General features: G+C 33.0%; 1 protein-coding gene across 1 annotated transcript in view; it reads left to right on the top strand.

Moving 5' to 3' along the window:
- The window catches only part of LOC128984032 (protein arginine N-methyltransferase 1), a 34583-nt gene that overhangs the window by 4991 nt on the left and 6796 nt on the right, over positions 1-22796 (top strand). Inside the window, exons 2-7 of the mRNA XM_054403313.1 lie at positions 227-410; positions 13073-13241; positions 14269-14417; positions 15561-15764; positions 21935-22122; positions 22560-22632. Coding sequence (XP_054259288.1) covers positions 227-410; positions 13073-13241; positions 14269-14417; positions 15561-15764; positions 21935-22122; positions 22560-22632 — 967 coding nt within the window. The remainder of the gene's footprint in view (positions 1-226; positions 411-13072; positions 13242-14268; positions 14418-15560; positions 15765-21934; positions 22123-22559; positions 22633-22796) is intronic.

The raw sequence follows: 22796 nt of genomic DNA, 5'->3' as shown, positions 1-22796 counted from the left end.
GGCTGGCAGCGACTACACAAAACATGTAGGCTTCTTTACCAACAACAAACAGTGATATTGTAAGGTACCTAGCCTAACAAAATAATTGTATTAAAAGGCCTTCTGTACCTATTAGACCTAGACTCAACTTGTATACCGTATGTAGGCCTACCTTTAAGTTTTTTGTTTATTTGTGTAAGTTAGGTTTGTGTAGGCCTAAGCTGGTAATTTTGTTTCTGCTTTTTAGAATCGGATGTCATGTAATGGAAGAAGATGATGATGATGACTTTGGGTCAGATGAATGGGACGAGATGGAAGATGAATGCCCTATAATGACTGATTGCTTTTTTTGTGCTAAAACATTCCGTAATGTAGAAGCTGCTGTTTCTCATTGCTCCAAAGACCACAGTTTTGACTTAGCAAAGCTTAAAGTAAGTTTAATTAATCTTTGATCTAAAGTAAAGTAAATTTGGTACCTTATTATATTTATTTGATCAACTAGAAATCTTTAATTTATGAGATAAAAACATGTGGACAGTCCAGAACTTGGAACAGGGTAAACAAATGTTAAACTGAAATGGAATTTCAAAATAAAAATTAATAGGTAGGTTATTAATTAAATTAATAACTTAATTAGGCTAATAAAATAGATTTGTACAGTTAATTAAGTTATTTTTTCGGTTATATGACTGTTTTTCAACATATTAATAATATTTTTATATGAATGTTAAAGCAAACTATTTATAGGCCTACAGTAAAACAGGACTTTTTGCGATTTGTATTGAATTAAGAACAAATTTGTGAGCATTTGTTTGGGACGGGACGCAGCCTTGAGAGAAGAGACTCGGATGTGACGAGAAACGGCTGGGATGAAGAGTCTGGTTTTATAATATCCGTGCTGAATTTCTTCAATCGTGGCAATATCTGTGATGATTTTCCATAATTGCAGTACTATCCGTTTATAATGGGTTCTGAGGACAGTGAGCTACCATAAGGAAGGTTCAAATAACACACATTAGGTTATTTTTCTAATACGGTACCTACTTTTTTGCATTTTCATTTATATATATATTAAGCTTAAATTTAACCTAATTATCAAAATGAAATTATTGCCGATTTCCTGAGTTTGACTCTGGGACGTATATTCTATCTCAATTTGACATTCACCCAACACAGTATTTGGCAATTGGTAGGAGCACTGTCATCTGTATAGCATCTGGAAATTTTCTACACTTAAGTTAGTAAATTTTTAACTATGGGTACAATGTCCATTGTCATAGGATCACTACACCACTACAATTTCTCTTGAAATTTGTCTCCCTATGAAGGTAAAAAAAACCTAAAAAAATAGCTATTATCAATTAATTGTAACTTAAAAAAGAGGTTTGTATACGACTTATGATAATTGTAGAAAAACAAGTCATTATTTAAAGTTGTGGTCAGGAACATTGTACATTAAGTTAAAAACCGAGTGGGGTAGGCTAAGACTATGGTAAAGTGAATTGAAAATGGGTTAAACGAATGTTGACGAAGTACTGCGGTGGTCTTTTACGGGAGCGTTTCATAAACTCCAAATTTCACAAACTCCAACGCTTAAAATATTAAATGAACAGAGCGGTTCATAACCTCCAAATTTCATAAGCTCCAAATCTATAACATTCAAATAATCACTGGTTCACAATGTCCAAGTTTCACAAACTCCAACGTTTAAATATTAAATAAACAGAGCGGTTCATAACCTCCAAATTTCATAAGCTCCAAATCTATAACATTCAAATAATCACTGTTTCACAATGTCCAAATTTCACAAACTCCAACGTGAAGATACCAAATAAACAGTGCGGTTCATAATGTCCAAATTTCATAACCTCCAACGGTACAGTCTGAGCCAGAAGTCTCTACAGTGGTTGCCACAGCTTATTAAACGGCCCCAAAACTCAATGTTCCGCTTCAAAATAACTCGACATTTAGCCTACTTAGACTTAAGTTATATGGTTGAAACTTCGTATGAGTGAAGTCAATAAGTCTATGACACTATTGGTTTTAATTAAAAGCTTAAAAGTTAGTATTTTCTATTTTAAATCTTCAAATAAAGTCGGTACTTTTAAATGAGTTTTAAAATATGACATGAAAAAGTTCGTCGGCTGCTAATTTTTTTATTTTTTGGTCAGGTAAGTTAAAAAACGGTGGATTTTGTAGCTAAAGAGTTGAACCTTTTGGATCATATTTTTTAAAATTTTTAGCTGGCGTAGTTTGGTTGTAATTTAAATTGTAATATAGGGGCTACCCGCCGCGCCGCGTGGCGTCATGCGGGCAGATTCTGCCTACAACGTCACTTGTAATACAGTTTAGATACTCAAATTTGGAGCTATACAGGAAAGTTACTAAACTAATTAGAAAAACACGGATTACGAGTCACACTCAGCTGTGTGACTCAAATATGTGTTAGCACATAATTTGCAAATCAAATTACATATTTATATTTTTAATAGCTTTAATTCAAGCTTTCAGCTGAGTTTCTTAACTGTTCCGTCTCTCAATTAAAAGCCATTACAAATATAGTAAGAGATTTTTTTTACCGATGAAAAATTTTAAAACATATAAATTTGTTTTATAAGTATATTTTCTATTAGCTGTTAAAATTTCATGATGATTACATCAGTAGTTTTTTTTTGTTATGTGTAAAAATAGCCCTTTGTTAGAAAAGTGCCGAAAACCTTGTACTTTATTTATTCTACCCACTAAAAGGACGAGAGTTAAAACAACATAAAAAGGTAGAAACTAAAATACATAAACGCAGAAATACATTTTTATAAATAGGATTTAACTTATTCATCATATTGTAGGTATACTGGTCAAGTTTCAATAAAAGTTCATACTCGAGTATTTACACTTTTTTACTCGACAGCAGTCTCGTTTTCTCCTTGCAACTTAATGTGGGTAGTTCAATAATGTTAAAGTTTTGACAAGGTGATAATTTATATTTGGATTTGCCTTTTCAGTGGAGAGTTAGGCATTGTATACCTTTTATTTACCAAAAAAATGCGTAATCACAAACAGTGGAGTCTTTGACTGTCGTATAAAATATTAAGGTATGAAGTTGTTGTTGTAACGATTATTGCATATTCTATTTAAAAATAATGTTCAATGTAAATAATTCAACAAGTTATTAGATAGGTACCTTTTATAGTTTTTAGTTTCTATTTAGCAAATTTCCCTATAAGGAAGTACAGTAGCTATTACCGTAGATGGCATGGTAAGACCTACGCCCGGGACCGATTTACTTTTTGATTTTGATGTCCCCAGAGGCCAAAAACACCATTCGTTAAAATTGTTATATATGTATATACTAGCTGTACCCGCGGGCTTTGCCCCGTTTAACTTCATAAGTATTCGCATGGCTCATTCACGTCCTGGTTGAAGTTCGTTCGCTACGCTCACTCACCTTTAGGTTGGAGCTCGTTCGCTGCGCTCACTTGCCTTCAGGTTCGAGCTCGTTCGCTGCGCTCACTTGCCTTCGGGTTCGAGCTCGTTCGCTGCGCTCACTTGCCTTCAGGTTAGCTCGTTCGCTACGCTAACTCGCCTTTTAGTTGGAAATTAGCTGTTGTCATAAATTAAAAAAAAAGAATAGTGCTGCACCCTGTTGGTAATCCTTGTAACTTTTATGCTATTGAACATCATAGAACATAACGACAGAACCAACTTGTTTAATTGAAACAGCTGTTAAGATTCATTAATTCCTTTTAAATATGAAAAATTATAAAGTTAACATAAAAGTTAACTAAAGAGCCACTGGGGCGGAGCCCGAAAGGATTTTTGAGATAAGAATATGCTTTAATGTTAATCGGGAATGTGAGCTATCATCATGCCAAATTTCAGCCCAATCCGTCCAGTAGTTTATGCGTGATTGAGCAACACACACACAAACACACACACAAACTCACAAACTTTCAGATTTATAATTAGGTTATTAGTAAGATAGATAGATAGATTTATATATATATATATATATATATATATATATATATATATATATACTAGCAGTTACCCGGCGCGCTTTGCTGCACTTAACAAATATTATTTTAAATGGCAATTAGTTCATTACGACGAATAATAAAAGTGTATACAAAAAAAACATATTTTACTTAATTGCTAGTGGATGAACAATGTTTTTTGTTTTTTCATTAGGTGTATAAATATATAAGTTTTCAGGCGTACCTACCACCACGTCAGCACGCAACATACAGCTGTCCGTGTGAAAGCATGCATATTCTAAATTTAAACCGACGACAGTCAGGGATTGCCCTGGTGTCTTAAAATGGTTATTGCGAAAGCAAGACACAAAGGAAATTTTAGTTTCTTAAATTCAGAGGGTAATTCGGATGAAATCATCAGTATTCATGTGATTAAAACTATTTCTCCTTTAAACTTACCATTGATAATTCTTGCTTCAATCATTTTTGGTGTCAATTTTAGCGAATTTCCCTATAGCGAAGTAAGCTATTACCGTAGGTGGCATGGTAAGACCTAGACCCAGGACCGATTTACTTTTTCATTTATTGATGTCCCCAGAGGCCAAAAACACCATTCGTTAAAATTTTTATATATGTATATAAATAACGATGTACGGATGGATAATGCTACTTGATATTTAGATTCAGTGATATCACTACCTGCCGTCCCCCCTCCGCGCCACTTCGTCACGCCACACGTTTTGTGAAGTTTTACGTTCATTTATACAATTTCCATTATGTACGGACTTTGTCTCGTTATTATAACACGCATATGACCTTTGACTATTAATACAATAGTTCTTCTGTATCCAATAGTGAATGATATAACATACAATTTCCCAAAACTTACTACTGTATTATTAACCAATCGTTTCAATTGTTTTAATTTAAAATTCTCATAATGCAACTGGTTAAATGATATATAAAATTCCAAAGTGCAAATGATAAAATCCACGTCATCTACCAGACAAAACTACTCTTAGTTTTTAACATTGCCGTTATTAACTCCGTTTAGTGATTAATTTCAAATGAATGTAGGATAAGTAAAAACAGTCGATGATGCGTAGAACCATTGCAATAATTAAATGCTGATAAGTTTCCTACTCTAAATACCCTACTCTAAAATATTTACCTAATGTTACTTTTTAAATTCCGATAAATTTAAAATGTGGACCATTAAAAAAATATGCCGGCACCACCCATAGTCACTGGGCGACAAAATCTCAGGACTGGGTGACACTTGTGTCGCCCAGTTAACATGTTATTGTATGCCCTGAGAGGAACCATACTACTCTTGCAGCGTTAAAATAATTATAATATCCAAGAAATGTTCAAATCCATGATATTGATTGAGTAATCCATTATCTTGACTTAAGGCTTCAAACGTTCAATGGCTCAAATTAAAGCCTATAATTTACTGATTATTTTGAGTTTAAAACATAGAAAAAAAAACATAAACAATACTAGAAGTATTGATTTTCAATGATAGAAAGCCCGTATATAAAGATTCATGTTAAAGAGAATACGAATTTCACAATATATTCTTATATGAACTACATCATGTGAAATGTTCACAAAAATCCAATATTTTCCAAATGTAGCACACTGTTACTCATAAACAAGGAAGTAGCTTTATAAAAAAAAATCAACTTAAAAAAAGTTTTAATTTGCAATTACATGCTGAAATCACAATAAAATACAAGTTGTCAGATAGAAAATACTAAAGTTAATTTTAATAAGGGAAAATATTGGGGATATTTAAAACAGCGGATTTGTATTTGTTAAAAGAAAATAGTTCATGCTTCCTAAATGTTTTCTCTAAATCTAATAGTGTCTGAGAAAGCAACGTTAAAATAAAAACGTTCGAACCACTGCAGTTTCTAATTTTATATTAAGGGTATAGTTAAAAATTACTCGTACAGTAATCAAATAAACAGGGTAACGAATTGAAGGATAGGTACAACTATACTACAGTATAAGGACGCCAAATACGCGTAGGTACAACTAGGTTGTTGTCCCTAGGAATCGAGGTACAAGTAGACGGCGGTACAACGAGAGGGCATACATGTCTAGTTGTACCTACGTCTAGTTGCGTTGGTTGTACCTACGACTAGTTGTCCCTAGGTATCGAGGTACAAGTAGACGGCGGTACAACGAGACACGTTCTCCCGATGGACTAGGGTTGGGACTGATGACTCGCCCAACCAAGCTAGCAGTGCGGAGTGTGGGAACTGTTGTGACAATTAGATTAATGTATCTGCAATCCTAAAATGCTATGGGAAGATAGGGGAAGATAGGGGAAGATAGGGTTAAACAGGACCACGACGTAGAAAGTAGTGAAGGAAGTAGTTAATGTGGCAGAGCAGAATGAGGGAACCGTTTGTGGCAGTTAGATTTATGTATCTGCAATCCTAATGTGCTATGGGAAGGGAGGGAAATAGTATGATTAACGTACAGAAATCTTGGGCAAATTAAAAAAACGATAAACAAAAACGTGTTTGGAAGCATTTAAGATGTATGCATGATTATACTTAGTCAACTGTAATTTGTACTACTGTATACAAATAAGGGAAACATATATTAAGATTTGTACCGTTGGCTATCGTTGAAAGTTGTCACAAAAATCTTGTTAAAAGCTGGTATGTATCGTACAAAACATGTATATTTGGCAAATATTTCGTTATTCAAAATTCGCAAACTGGCTCTTTACTCCTATATGGAGTGAGTTATCGAGTACAGCATGAATCACCCAAAGCACCAGTTCACCATTGGGAATATCCTTCAAGGCCTATGCAAAGAATTCATGTTGATTTTGCTGGACCATTTTATGGCCATTATTTTCTACTAATTGTGGATGCCTACAGTAAATGGCCATAATTTTAACCATTTGGTCCAGCAAAATCAACATGAATTCTTTGCATAGGCCTTGAAGGATATTCCCAATGGTGAACTGGTGCTTTGGGTGATTCATGCTGTACTCGTTGACATCCCAAACAATTTAAAGTCATATTCTCAATGTCTGCATCAATTTTAGGCCACCAAACATACGAACGAGCTAGTCCCTTCATGCGAACTATACCCACATGAGCCTCATGAAGTTCTTTCAAAAATTAATTCTTGCACGAAGTTGTTTGGGAATCACCACACGATTCCCTTTTAATAAGCATCCAAGCTGAATTGACCATTCTTGTTCGTTAGAAGACATCGGGTGATGGATTGGCTCCCCTCTGATTAGTGAGTTTCATAAGTTAAGTCTATCGACGGGATTTGTCTGAGTTTTCATTACCATGCTATCTCTAAAAATAGTGTTCTCGACTATAATATCGCGCTCAACGTACTAATTTTTATTTACCTTATGGCTACATTATTGATCATATTTGTAATAACCACTGTGAATCAGCATTATTTGACGTAGGGGTTGAGACCGTTATATTTAAATTTGTAAACTGTGTAAATTGGTGCACGGTTACGTGTGCCAGGTTCGCTAGTTTTTATTATTTATAAAACATATTTTAGTAATACCAACCAGCTTAAATTGCTTACAACAATTAATAACAAAACTTCAATGCTCTATCAATGAATTTGTACATTGCGAACACTATGTTTTCAGTTAAAGATGTATTACAGCAGTTCTAATTACATTAACCTATATGTTTTGGACTAAAAACCTTTAGTGAAATACCAGCTTTCGTTTGAGCTATTCATTATTTACCTAAAGCACACTGCTGACTCACGATTCAACAATAATTATAATCGTTTTAATACTTATCTGCAATCAATGATACGTAAATCAACATTTATTTCATTTTTATTTGTATTTTATTCCATTTATTTTGCTAGGTTAAACAGTAATATCACGAATTTAAGGATACACATTGCAAAGGAGTTTTTTCCCGAATTATTTTACTTCCGTGTTTTTTATTGTGAAGTGTCACACAGTTTAATGAAAGTCCATCCTAGTGAATGAGTAGCTGGTGTATTATTGAACTGTTGAACATTGACAGGTTTAATTATTAAGACACCAAGAGTTTGAGATATCAATCTTTGGTGGGATTCCTGTATTGTGTTTGGTGATTTCAGATAAACTGTGCCTAATTTACAATGAAAAAATGCATCGCATTTAGTAAAACAACAGCAAACATAAGAGCTAGTAATTCTTAAATTAAATTTACCAATTGAAAAAACAACTACTTAGAGATGGAGAACATTATCTCTGGTCTTGATCTACTGAAATACGAGTTAAAGGATTGAATATCGATTTTATTTATAAAAAAAAAATAAGCGAAATAATTCATGATAAAATTGTTGTTGATTGTGTGAGTCTAACAGTAGAGGACGAAGATTATCTCAACTTGAACATAGTGCGTAGTATCTATGAGCAGAGGACTTGAAAAATTATATTTAAGTTTTGATATAATATCATACGATAATCAGGAAAAGAACCTGTATCCAAGAGAATAGTAAAAAGCTCACGCGCGCGCACTGTTTTAAGTATGTTGTGTACATTTGCGACTTTTCGGGTGCTTCATATTTGGCGCCAGAATGTGCCTTGTTGACCTTCATTATTTTTTTCTCACGCCCGTCCATAACGGATTTATAGTACATCCGCTTGACTAGTTACTGATATTTTAATTCACTCCACAAAATTCTGCCTTAGTACAGTATTTTGTTAACTCTAGACTTCTTTGATTCCTAACAGGACCAAACAGGTGAACAGGACAGTTAGGTGATAGGTCATACTGTCAATATACCTGATTATATAAAAGTAATATCGATAAATAAAATAAACTACAAATGTCATGTTTTATTTCCTGAACCACGAATAGGCAATAACAATACATTAAGAATAAGATAACAGCTGGCTGGAGTGTATGTAATGTATGTAACGCAACTGCAGGTTTGCTGCGGCGGGGGTATTTTCATTTTAAAACATATGTTTACGAAGTCTACAAAATTATTTTACTTTGTTTACATGTCTTCATATTTCAAGCGTATTATTGTGTTGAAGGAATGTTTAACAATCAATAGCCACTTTCACTAATTAATTATGGATTCAATATTAAATGGAAAACTCCTGCTTTGTTTTTATTTCAAAAACATTATAATGAGATGATATATTCTAAACGTTTCTGTTACACAAAATACAGTTAAAATACAGTTAAAATACAAAATACAGTTGAAGCATAGACATGAACATTTGACGCTTACTTTAGTGTTTAATCAATATTTTGTTTAAAGTGGAATGACCTCAACGGCTACTCTGGAACTAACCTGAGAATTAAACTAAAAAAGTTCGTAGAGACAATATATTTTTTCACTAAAGCAATTACTATGACAAGTTCCAGTGAGCGGGATTTATTAATTTTGTTTGGAGAAGGTTTTAACTAGGTACATTCTGTTTCAAAAAGGAAAAGGGGTTAAGATCATATAGACTAGCATGCATAGTATGAATAAAGTACAGGGCAAAACCTATAACAATAATATTTTGAGGTAGTTTCCTTTTCTTTATATGCATGTCAATGCTGGAGAAACGTAATTTCGTGATTGGTTTCGACAAATGGGTAATCAAACCCTAACCATGCACTGCAGTGGCAAAAATGTTAGTCGTGAGCCGTTGATTAGCTTTTTCAAATATAGATGAATATAAACTCGTTAAATGTTTTAAAATAAAATTATAATATATCAATTGAATATAACATGTAATACTATCTAACAACTAAATGGCTAAAGAGGATGAAGAAACAAATAAATAGGTATTGTAATGTGGTCTCAACCATGGTCTCAACTATGAACCCGCTGAACGTTTTAAATAGGCCTATTTCGATAGAATGTAAAGTCAATCGCACTTTTAGCAGGAATTCCACCACATAAACTTAGAATAAGAGTAGTTTCTATTTTTGTTTCTATTATTTGGACCAGAACCAAATCTAGGGTAAAGTTTAGTCAAAGGGATGCATTTACACTAATTTAGTTTACCTTAACGAAAGGAGAATAAAAGTAGAAATAATAACTGGGCCAGGTCGCTAATTCAGTGGGTTTTACCAAGAACTTAAATTATCTCCACATTTCACGAAGACAATTTCCGAAATTACAATCGGGAAAGCATTTATATCAAAAAATTTTGTTAACTATAGACTACCGGTAAGCATTAAAATGCACAAACATACGCCTGTAAATTAAGTTACCATTCTTCGTAATGTAATGACATATTTGATGTAATAAATATAATGATGATTAAATGCTAGAAACTCAGTTTCTATATCCCGCAAACTGATGCTGAGCCGGCCAAACTCCTAGCGCCAATGCCGCGCCAAGCGATTTTAGGCCTATTTTTAATCGCTTAAAAATGATACAAGCAGGCTCCGTATCAAAAAAAGCTTCAAATAAAAAATAAAATTCATTCTTTGATCTAAAACTTTGCAGCAGGATTTTTTTCCTGACCAAAAAATAAAAAAAGTTCCTCGCTTACTACATTTTTCATGTTTTTTATGGTGTTAAAAAACAATCATCTGTTTTAATTTGCCTAAATAAATTATAACAATTATGTTAAGGTAAAAACTAGCTACATAGTAATGAGCACTGGTTTTTCCAGAAAAATAATATATCAATTTGAAATTTTTATGTTAACAAATAAGTGCAGCAGAGCAGGTTGAGTGAATGTATGTTTGTGTAAAACAGAGAGGTTCATTCGGCCCGTCCGCCTCGGTATCCCGATTGACTTATGGCAGAGACTGTACCGTTGGAGCTTATGAAACTTGGAGGTTATGAACCGCTCTGTTTATTTGATATTTAAAAGTTGGAGTTTGTGAAATTTGGACATTGTGAATCGGTGATTATTTGAAAATTATAGTTTTGGATTTTATGAAATTTGGAGGTTATGAAACGCACTGTTTATTTAATATATTATCGTTGGAGTTTGTGAAATTTGGACATTGTGAAACTGTGCTTATTTGGAAGTTATAGTTTTGGAGTTTATGAAGTTTGGAGGTTATGAAACGCACTGTTTATTTAATATTTTAGACGTTGGAGTTTGTGAAATTTGGACATTATGAACCTCACCCTCTTTTACTAATGAACTATAGCCTAAAAAAACAAAGCAAAATAGTGGAAATTTTAAATATTGTTTTAAGTTAACCCTCCAAGTGTCCATAGTTTGGGCCTTAATGTCCACCTATTTTTGGCGCATTTGCAAGGTTTTATTAAAACGGATCTGAGAAGCTTAAAACAATGTTAATTCTAATATTCTATATACCATTTTGTTTGGAAAATCATGGGCTTCAATATTATATATAAAACATAAGGAACATTTAAAAAAAAAAAAAAATTTTAGGTAAAAAAAATATAATTTCAAAAATTTTCAAAAAAAAAAATAAGTTCGCGCTCAATGAAATTGTATAAATTATAGGCCTATAAATATTTGAAAATAGCCACTTTGTTCTAAATTTTATGAGGATTACAAATATATAATAATATAAGGAAGTAGATTTGCAAATAAATAAGTTATGGGCAAAAAACTGATTTCAGTACATAGCGTTTAGCTAAGAATGCATAGCCTAACCATAGCTAGGAATCTGGCTGATAATTTACATCAATATCACTACCTACTTCTTCAGGATCATCAACCAGCACTTCAAAACCACTTAAATTTTCTTATAATGCACCACGTATATCACTACTTTTGATTTTTAACACTAAAACAATGATAAACGTAATAAAACACATCAGTCATCGGTCCGGGGGAACCTAGCTGTTTACAAATACACGCACGTCAGCTGTCTGCTACAATATTTTCGGAACTAAAATGAATAGCGCTTAGAGACAGACCTCTGGAGAAAGCTTAGAATATTACGGAAAGAACGATACCTAACTCGATCCAGTTCAATCCGATTCAGTCAGTCATAGAGCCTTCGCCGTAAACGATGTCTGCGTGTCGAAAAATCGACAAGTAACACTACACAAAGTGTGCTGCTTGTCGAATTTTCGTCAAGTAACACTGAGAGGGTTAAAGGTCTGTAGTTAGCGGCCATCTTGGATAGTTTTAAACAGCTGCTGAAGAGTTAATTATCATCCAACAATATTTTTTCAAACACTTAAGTGATTATAACTCAAATGTCTAATATACTGAGGGATTAGAAATTGTCTTTGTAGTTTTTAATTGTTTTCCAAGGGAGTCCATGTAAGCCAACGGCCATCTTGGATATGCCCGCCATGAGAGCAATGCTAATTTTGTTAATTTCAAACAGCCTATGAAGAGTTATTTACCATCTCGGATACCAAAGTGTATATTTTTGTTCGGATACCAAAGTGATTGTTATTTAAATATCTAGTATAATGTGGGATTATAATTTTTCATTGTAGTTTTTAAATTGTTTTATGAGTTAAAATGTCTAGGCTCCAAGGACTCTTAAGCTTAAAGTTGAATGTAAAATATTTACTAATAGCCCTTAAGTTATGTGTCATTTCCAAAATGTAAAACTTTAGCCACTGTACCTTTCTGCATTTATTATTTTATTGATGAAACACCTGTTAATTTTTGAAGAGCCACCAAATTTATCCATAGGCTACCGGCACCTCAATTGACATTTGAATGTTAATACTACTCATAGTAAACAATGTTACAAAGAGCAAGTTGTTTTTAAATCAAAATTTTTACATAATTTAAATTAATGAGGAACAATTTAACAGCTTCATACGATTTGATGGATATTCATAAAATATATAGCCTTCAGCTTGGCGTAGGCTAGTTGTATGAAGTATATAAAAAAAAATTGATTTTACATAGTGAGAACTCTAGTATTCTCTCAAACCTATAATGCTCTAAACATACAGTACTTTAATTCCAATTCCCTCTAATCATGTTGTAACATGGAAAACTAAGCATACTCTTATGAAAATATCACAAGTAGTCCTCGCTTTGTAGCTTACCTAATGCATTTTGACAAAGCCATTTAAAGTAAAATCATATTTCATAAACTGCCACTGCAAAAAAAAAAATGTTAATGACTTTGCCATTATTACTTACTACGATGAGAATCCTCACTTAATTCAATACACTAAACATAATTTACAATATTTTGTAGGAAAAGCACAATATGGACTGTTACTCGTTTATCAAGATGGTGAACTACTTACGGACTGTGCGGCCGTTGTGTGAACAGGTGTTGAGTTTGCATATCAGTGAAGTACCTCCCTGGACTGACAACAAATACCTCACACCTGTCAACAGGGAGGATCCTTGGCTTATGTTTGGTAAATACCACCGTTATTATTATAGTGAAGTAGAAATATTTATATATAGAATATTAAAAATTAATAGTTCTGTGAATCAGTCATAGACTGCGCTGGTGTCTAAAATGTTATTTTTCTCCTTATTCTTTGTTTCTGAGATAGTTGATGGGACATGCTATAACTTATAAATCATCCAGTTTGACTTGGTTGGAAATCTCACATATTTGTCAAAAAACAGTGATTTACATTAGTGCACTGTTTGTCGCTCACGTGTATTACATATGCTTTGATTAAACACAACTTTGACATGAGGATGAAATAGGGAGTAAATAAAAAAAAATATATTCTTATGGAGAATAAGTAGGCCTTACAATACAATACAATTTTCTTTATTGTTAATTCGTTAAGAATTACAATAGTATCAATACAATAGTGAATTGTACGTGTTAATTTCCATAATTTTCATAAAATTCCTTTATTGAGTAGAAGGGTCTTGCGATTAGCCACTTCTTAAAACTCCTGGTGTAGCTTGTTGCCAGTCAGGTCTCTCAGGTAGTCAGGTAGATGGTTCCTTAACTTCTTGTAGTTTGCTTGTTTATGGACATACATTTTGATCAGATTTTACCGATTCATTTATTTCATGCTAAGCTTAAGCTATTGACATTTCACTAAAAACCTCACATAGGCCTACTTACCTTCCTTGTAGCATAAATTATTTTAAGAAAATATTTTAGTGGAAATCTATCAGTCAAATGGAAATTGCTTAGTCTGTAGGTTTGCTCCAGTGGGGGTATTATTACAGGTTTCTTCCAGCTTCGCCTGTCGTTGAAGACATAGGCCTACTATTATTCATACATTAATTATTAATGTTTTAAATACTTCTCACCTGAGGACAGGATCATTACAGATCCTAAAAAGTCCTGAAAACATTGTTAAAACCAATTATCCTGAAATAAAGAATCTAAATAAAAATAAAATAATAATATTATCTAAAATTTCAAACATATTTTAAATCGAGCCACATGTTTATAGAGGTTTGATGATATAGACTTTGAAGATCTGGAGGAGGCACCAGCACTACCCAGTACAGACATTCCTACTACAGGTTACCATGTGAATGCGGAGGACGGCAGAGTGACATTGTCTGAGCTACACTTCGCCGAGCTGCAGAGAACCATACAGACTCTCAATGCACAGGTCAGACTCCATAGTTCTGGACAGCTTGGTGAAGCAAGGGTTGGGTCTGTGTCTTAAACCGGGTACTGTTCAGTTCATTGGTGCCTGCTGGTTGACTAGTCTCACACTAAAGGGAACTAGGAAGCTCAATGCAATTTGTAATTTTCTTTACAAATACAATTAAATAACTTCTTGATCAGCATTGACCTTCATTCGCCTATTGGGTCTGATGATGATTGGAGTGTCCAATCGAAATTGATCACCACTTACCATCTTTTTTGTATATTTACCGTCTTGTGAGTAACAGTATTAGCGTAAATATATGTTTTAAGTGTTATTTACTTTCCGTAAAGACAATTAACACACTACAATTTTGTGGTTTCTCTTATAACTTTTCAGTCAACGTTTCGCAGTTTACTCACGGTTCTTTATTATTTCAAATCAAAATACGCCTATGTAAACGTTTTAACTGATTAACGTGAAATTTGGAATAAAATTAACACGGTTTTTTACATGAATAGCTTAGCAATATTGAATTTTTTCGTATTTACAATATTAAAGGCAATTTATTGTCGTAATAGGCCTCCCTAGTCCTCATCAATGGAACCATTGACTATTTATGGAACTCTGTCAATCATCTGTGGAACTCTTCCGATAGTAATATAAGACTGCACCTGTGAAACATATCCTGCTCCACAAACCCTTGGTTCACCATAGGCTGTCTAAAACAACTGAAACAAAACACAATAAATAAAAACCAAGGGAATAAACTTTGTAAAAGGTTAGATCTTGTAACTTTTTAATGGCAAAATGGCCTCTGAATTACTGAATATATAAGTTAAATGTTTTATGTTACCTTGCTTTGTCAAGCGATCCCGGGTTAGTAGTAACACAATTATAGTTTCAGACTACTACTAAAAACCATCTCCAAGTGTAACAAAAACATCAGTCATCCATCCAAGTTGAGTGTCTGTCAGAACCAATAAGCAAGACAAAAAATTTGAACATGAAATGCCACGGCTAACAATTGCAAACAAAATCATCTAGCATTGTATGGTGGCATATTCATTGTTCTGCAATACTAGATTCTGCATACTATACTAAACTACCTATATTACTATACTAATGTCCTGTAGTTGTTTTGACTGTTGTATGTTGTTGCAGATCAAAGACAAGGATGAAGCTATATCTCAGCTGATGAGTGAGATGCAGCGTATGAAGGTGACACTCGGAGAAGTAGTCGTAGGTACAACAGGGGCTGGAGGGGACAATCTACTGAACCAACACGTAGCAGACATCAGACTAGAAGATGACGAGGAATACTTCAACACCTACGCTCACTTTGGCATTCACCATGAGATGCTCTCTGTAGGTTCAAAACACAGATTGTCATTACTTAATGTATTGGATATTTGGTTTTAGTCCGGCAGCCAAATGAGGATTTTGTCCCTAACCTGGTTTTGTTCTATTAAGTTTTTTTTATTGTTGTTTTGAGTTATATAGGGTATGTAGACCATAAAACCACCGGGTACTTTTTTGGTACCCTTGGGCAATAGCCGCCATCTTAAAACGTAATTTACAGTGTAAGCTTTTACTTAAAACTATGTTATGAATATGCCATGCTACCTACAGCAGTGCAAACACTTTTAAAATACTCACAGTGAAATTCTATGCAGGAAAATATCATATTTTAACTATATATTGTGTGTTTTAAAGCCAGTATTTCTTTTTAAAGTTAATCATTTAGATAAAAAATATGTTCTATCCCTACTTTTTTCAACTTTGTACTAAAATCTCTGAAAAAAAAGCCATGATACATGTTACAAAAGTTGTAGATCTTAAAATTGTGCATCCAATACACCTATAGGGATCTTTGTTGGATTAATGATAACGTCACAACAATGTGTAAAAAATAACTTGTACCTATTAGCGAATTTCCCTATAGGGAAGTAGCTATTACCGTAGGTCTCATGGTAAGACTTAGGCCCGGGACCGATTTACTTTTTCATTTTGATGTCCCCAGAGGCCAAAAACACCTTTCTTTCAAATTTTTATATATGTATATATATATATATAGATTTATATATATATGTGTCCGTGAACACGATAACTTGAGTAATTTTTATCCGATTTTGATGAAATTTGGTTTGAAGGTGTAAGGCGGGATAAACTTGAATGAGTTCGCGATCCAGCATGATCGGACCATGGGAACAGGGTTTTATGGGGGGTTTTATGGGGTAAAAATTGGTTTTTCTCACTTTTGACCCTCAAAACACAAAATTTTTCAATTTTTCTCTAAACCTTCTTAAAGAGCTCAAAAAAACAAACAATTCAGTATATCAAAGTGTTTTTGTTCGGTTATTGGTTACGGAGAAAACTAAAAAAATTATAAATTTAAAATCCCCATGTTATTCTTATGGAGAATATTGTAAAATGTTGTAGTTTGCTTGTTTATGGATATCTTTTGATCAAACTTGGCAAATATATTCATTTTCTACTCAGCAATAATTATTTTACTTAAAACACACACTTTATTAGTTTCCTTGTAGCAGCAAACCTAGGTACTCGTTAAACCTAATGTTATTTAAATAGATCGATTGAAAATCAATTCAGCCAAATGGAAATTTGCTTAAACGGCAGGTTTGCTGCGGCGGGGGTATTTATTTTTTCTATGACAAAGAGGGGTATCTAATAAATGAAAATAATTGATATAATTCTTCCTAAGAATATTCTGTAGTTCTTTTCTACTGTTTTTTGTATCAAAATGCTCAATAAACCAATGGCTTTCATTTACGTTAATTATAATTCAAATCATAGGATGTAGCTAGTTATGGACCCACCAAAAAGAGTAATTTTAATTATAAAAAAAGTCTCATCAAAGCCCTATATCTTTAGTGGTTATGTTATGTTTTATGTATTTATATGAAAACAGTCGGTACTGGCTTTCATAGAAAATATTAATTATTGGGTTTCAAAACATTTTAGGTATAGAACATCAATCAATACTTTTACTTGTAATTTGTTGGTTTGTAAATTGGGAATAGTCCGGCAACCAAACAGGGAATTTTCCTTGAACCCTGTTTTGTTCTATTACGTTTTTTTACTGATGATATTTTATTTTGGTAGTATATAGATGCAGAAAATAGCGGGTACTTACAAAGTACCTTTGGGCAACTTCTAGAATTTGGGATAATAATTGTCCATATTAATAAATAAATCGATTAATTTAAAACATAGTAATTAAGCTATAAACTATGCGTTTGTAGTTCGAATGTCGTGAAATTTAGTATGAAACCTCGTTATAATGTTACTCATAAATTTACCAGATATTAGCCATATCAAAGCTGTTTCAAACCGGTGGCGGAAAACGTGGTTTTTATCTTTAAGAATGACATTTTTTGCCCAATTAAAAAAAAACTTGTTATACGACCTTGTTTTAGTGTTACATATAAGCGAACAAAATATAAGTTTTACCAAATTAAACCTGAGCTTCTATAAGTTACTAGCAAGACACATTCTTTACATCATTATTATGGCATGTAATAATAATACTCGATTTTGAAGTTAACTGAATTCCCGTAGCACTTGTGGCTATGCTTGTGAGTATTTGCGTTACATTGAAAAAAGACAATACAACAGGGCAGTTAACAAAATTAATAAAATCGATTTCAACATAGTTGAGTTTTATTATTTTGTATTGTAACATAAATATTTTATTAATGTAAAATTGTAACTTACATAATAGGCCTACATATAGAAATAACTTGTAAATAACGTTTCAGTAACCTTAGTGACTAACCTTAGTGAGTAACCTTAGCGTTTTCTCTATAGGGAAGTAGCTATTACTGTAGGTCTCATGGTAAGACCTAGGCCCGGGACCGTTTTACATAATTTTGATGTCCCCAGAGGCTAAAAACACTCTTTCGCTCAAATATATATATAAAATTTAAAAAATAGTTCATTTAAAATCCCATGTTATTCTTATGGAGAATATTGTAAAATGTTTTAGTTGGCTTGTTTTTTTTATATATTTTGATCAAACTTGGCAGATTTATTTATTCTATACTAAGCTATTAATATTTTAATAAAAAAATACACTTTATTAGTTTCCCTTTAGCAGCAAACCTAGGTACTTGTTAAACATAAATGTGAATTTAATAGATTAATTGAAAATTAATCCAGGCAAACGGAAATTCGCTTATTCGTCAGGTTTGCTGCAGCGGGGGTATTAACTCATTATTCTACATTGTCGTAGTCTTCACTGACGTCTTGAGTTTGTATTTTTCTATTTAAACAGGTATTATATCCACAATGACAAAATACTGTGCAAGGTAAGCCTGAGCTCACGCAACTACATATTTTTCAATTCTGTTCACTGGTGTATACCAAACGCAACAAAAAAAAAAAACTTGATAGGAATAAACCAGGTTAGGTTCATATCTGAGTTTACCCATAGCTTTCTGAGGTTTTCTTCACCAAAATGAATATCCACACAGCTCATTTTTGATCTTGAGATATAGATCTTTAATAAAAGACAGTCCTTAAAAATTGAAAACCTAATGTTAGTTAGAGGTCTACAACTCACCTTAAGCTCTACATATTTAAATGAAAATTGTCTCAAATGAAAGTTCTAAGTTGGCCTAGTGTTTTTAGACCAGAACGAATAACATAGTACACATAGCAGCTGAGAAATATGTCTTTAAATACAGAAGAAAGTTAAGAAAAAACAACTTTTATTCTACGTTTAAGCTTATAACTCGCCCCAAACACGTCAGATTGCAATAAATAATAGCTGAAAAGAACCGCATTTTTTATTTATTTATTTATTTATTACATGCACGGCAAACGCCATTTTACAAGAGAGTTGATTTGAGATTGATAAAATTAAGTGTGACTTAAAGTGAAATAGTTATTGCGCACGCATTAACTCACTGAGTATTCCCATACCACAACATACAATATCACGTAAAAATAACTTGAGACACAATCATTAACTAAAGATAAATTGTAAAAAAAATCAATTTTTTTTTGTTTGGGGTCCACAACTCATGTTCAACTCAGCCGATTTTAATAGTCAATAGCTTGGATTAAAGCCAGTAACTCACTGAGTATTCATAGTATATAACATTTCATAAAACGTAATTATATCTTTAATAAAAGACAAATTTTGGAAAAACTAAAATGTTATTTGGTTGAAGTTCTAAAAATCCCCTCAAACCCGATAGATTTGAATGACCAATGCCTCAAATGAAAGCCAGTAGTTTTCTGAGTATTTTATTATAAAAAAAACATAACATCGCATAATTAGTACTCGAGGTAACAATCTTTTTTCAAAGAAAATTATACAACCATTAAAATCTTTGTCGGTTGAAGCACAGAAAACATATTACTGTACTATGGTTGAAGTCTTGTAATTCACCTCCGTCTCGTTCGATTTCAGTGATCATGTCAAATGGATGCCAATTGTTTACTGAGTGTTTTTATTGCAATACATACAACATCTAATAATAATAACTCAATGGGTTGGTCAAAATTTAAACTTTTCTTTTTGAAAAATTATTGTTTCTTTGGAGTGAAGATGAATAGATCGGCCTTAAAGTCCTTAAATATAAACAGTTAATAGTTCAAATTAAATTTGGTAATTTTACAAACATTTTAATACCAAAAACAGCCAGAGAGAAGTGGCAGATGGTCTCAGGAAAGATGTTACAATTTATTAAACATATAAAATATCCTTATTTTTCATTGAAAATCAATAAAAAAAATATCTTCTAACACTTTGTTCTGGCATTACCCTTGATCCAACAAAACATCCCATAGATGTATCCGATGCCAAATTTAAAGCTCTACAAACTTTATAATATATATTATAGCCATATTATGAGTAATTAAGGCGCAAAATTGAAATAAAAATAAATATGACATTATTTTTTATAAATTAAAAAATTTGAAAAGTAATACTGACCTTAAAACAAATTATAAATATTTAATATATGGTATTTCTGAGTAGGGAATTTAACCATAAACATTTTAAAATAACATGCACTGTTGCCCAAGGGTACCAAAAAAGTACCCGGTGGTTTTAGGGTCTACTTACCCTAGATATCACATATCAACAATAAAAAAAACTTAATAAATCTTAATAGGACTTAAAAACTAATAACTAAAAACTAATAACTAATTAACTTAAAAACTTAATAGGACAAAACCAGGTTCGGGTCAATTCTGCCGGACTATTTCCGGTGTCATCAGTGACCAAATCAATTTATTCCACTTAGGACTGGTTTTTTTTTCTGTGCTAAAAGTTTGTTAAAATAACTTTCTTTCCAGTGTTATAATAGTTAACTTGTATCAACAATTTGTTTATTGAAGATATAATTCGTAAACTTCTTTGAAAACCAAAGATTGTTGAATATTGAGATACTAGTTAGACCTTTAAAATTATGCCATTCAAAAACACCCTAAACCCCCTGTTTACTTGGTATACCATCAGAAGACATACAAACAGATTTGTAAAAAGTGTGTTACTTGGCCAGTGCTTTCCTATTGTTTGAGTGTTTTATGTTGGCCAGTACTGTTGTCCATTTGAGCGGTAAGGGATACTTGAATTTAAACAATCTGCTGTGTACAAGTCTGTGACCAGTACAACTGGCCACCCAACCGATTACGACAACCTAAAAATAGCCTTTCTGACCACAGAGGGTTGTATGGATGTCTGTTAGAAAAAGAACCCTAATGTATCCTGTAAACATTCCTGTTTTGTCCCCAGTTAAGCCAAAATTAGAATTCATCTCTAGGGCCGGAGTGGTTTATTTTGCATGAATTTATTTAATGGAAGTTTCGCTATTAATTTGTTAAAAATGTGACTAATTTGATTCTTGTTTGTATCCAATATTGCGGTTCACACACAAGTCAATCTCTGGGTTGATGATATTATTAAAAATTTTAGAAACGTACAATAGTTTAATCACACAAAATAGTCAAACGATTGATGTATCACATTGTGTGCAGCCGACTTATAAACGGAAAAACCCAGAAATTGTACCTGAATTTTGATGATTGGGAAAAAATCTGTAAATTGTATGTAAATTTTGTACTGGGAAATTTAAATGCTTGAATAATACACCCAAAATCACCGAATTTTCTTGTTTTGTTTATATGAAATTCATAATCGCGAGAAACATCACAAATAACTGACATTTCTTCGATCGCAAGAAATACCCACGGCTGATACCGCGATTGCGGGAAATCATTACGTATTTGGCCGGGATTGCGATATGATCTCAATCTCAGATGTAGACGCAATTGCCAAAATGAAGTGACAAAAGTTTAAATCATTACTGGAGAGGATCGCGGATGTTGCATGTGGAATCATTTTTTTTATCAATATATGTTGAAACAGTTAAATACATCTATGAATAAATATTCACATTTAATAATATCAATTTTACAACATTAATGAACATTGAGTGGCTATAAAAACAAGAAGCATAGGGTGAATTATGGCATTTCTTAAGTTGTTCCGTGTTTTTGATTAGGATACAGTGAGGACTGAGAGTTACCGAGATGCACTGTGTCGCAACTCTGCGACCATCGCAGGCAAGACAGTGTTGGACCTTGGCTGCGGGACTGGCATCTTAAGTATGTTTGCTGCCCAGGCTGGGGCCTCTAGAGTAATAGCTGTGGATCAATCGGACATCATCTACCACGCGATGGACATTGTCAGGTAGGAGCACTCGTCTTTTTTTACTAGGCTCTTGTTGTTTTACACATTACTTCAGGCTAGTCCTAGAAGTTGTGGCATTATATCTTGGATGGAGATTGGCGGGATTTGAACCCGGCACCTTGGGGACTGAAGTCCTGTGCTCTAACAATAGACCAGCTCTTTCTACCTGATAGGAGCACTACTGCTCAATAACATGTATCATCCATGTCTTCATCATGGTTTGGACACCGCAATAAACCAACAATATGGTGTAGTTAAACATTTTAAAAAGTAAGTAAGTAACTACTTACTTTGGAATGTGTTTCGAAGAATAGCTACTACTAACTTGTCATATGCTAAAGAAGATGAATATTTGAGTATAAATTTTATTTCAATTTTACCAACCCAAAACATTATGTAACAATATTGTTAACATTTTCATATTGTTGTTTGTTTAGAGAAAATGGGTTGAATGACCGCATCATGCTTGTGAAAGGACGAATAGAAGACACAGAACTGCCTGAGGCTAAGGTAAGCTTTTATAATTCAAACTTTCATTTTAGGCAAACTTGTGTAGTTTTAGTTTTGCATTGTTCATATTTTTACCATTTACATATGAGGGTTGTCCTTAAAATTAAGGTCATCAACTCTGCCTGTGCAGCCAAGAAAGCTTAATTAAATCTGAAACACACGTA

Source organism: Macrosteles quadrilineatus, unplaced genomic scaffold (assembly GCF_028750875.1).
Source record: "Macrosteles quadrilineatus isolate MER2022 unplaced genomic scaffold, UCM_ALF_1.0 Scaffold_2__2_contigs__length_208266976, whole genome shotgun sequence".
Classification (NCBI taxonomy): domain Eukaryota; kingdom Metazoa; phylum Arthropoda; class Insecta; order Hemiptera; family Cicadellidae; genus Macrosteles; species Macrosteles quadrilineatus.
This window is presented reverse-complemented; position numbering and strand designations above follow the sequence as displayed.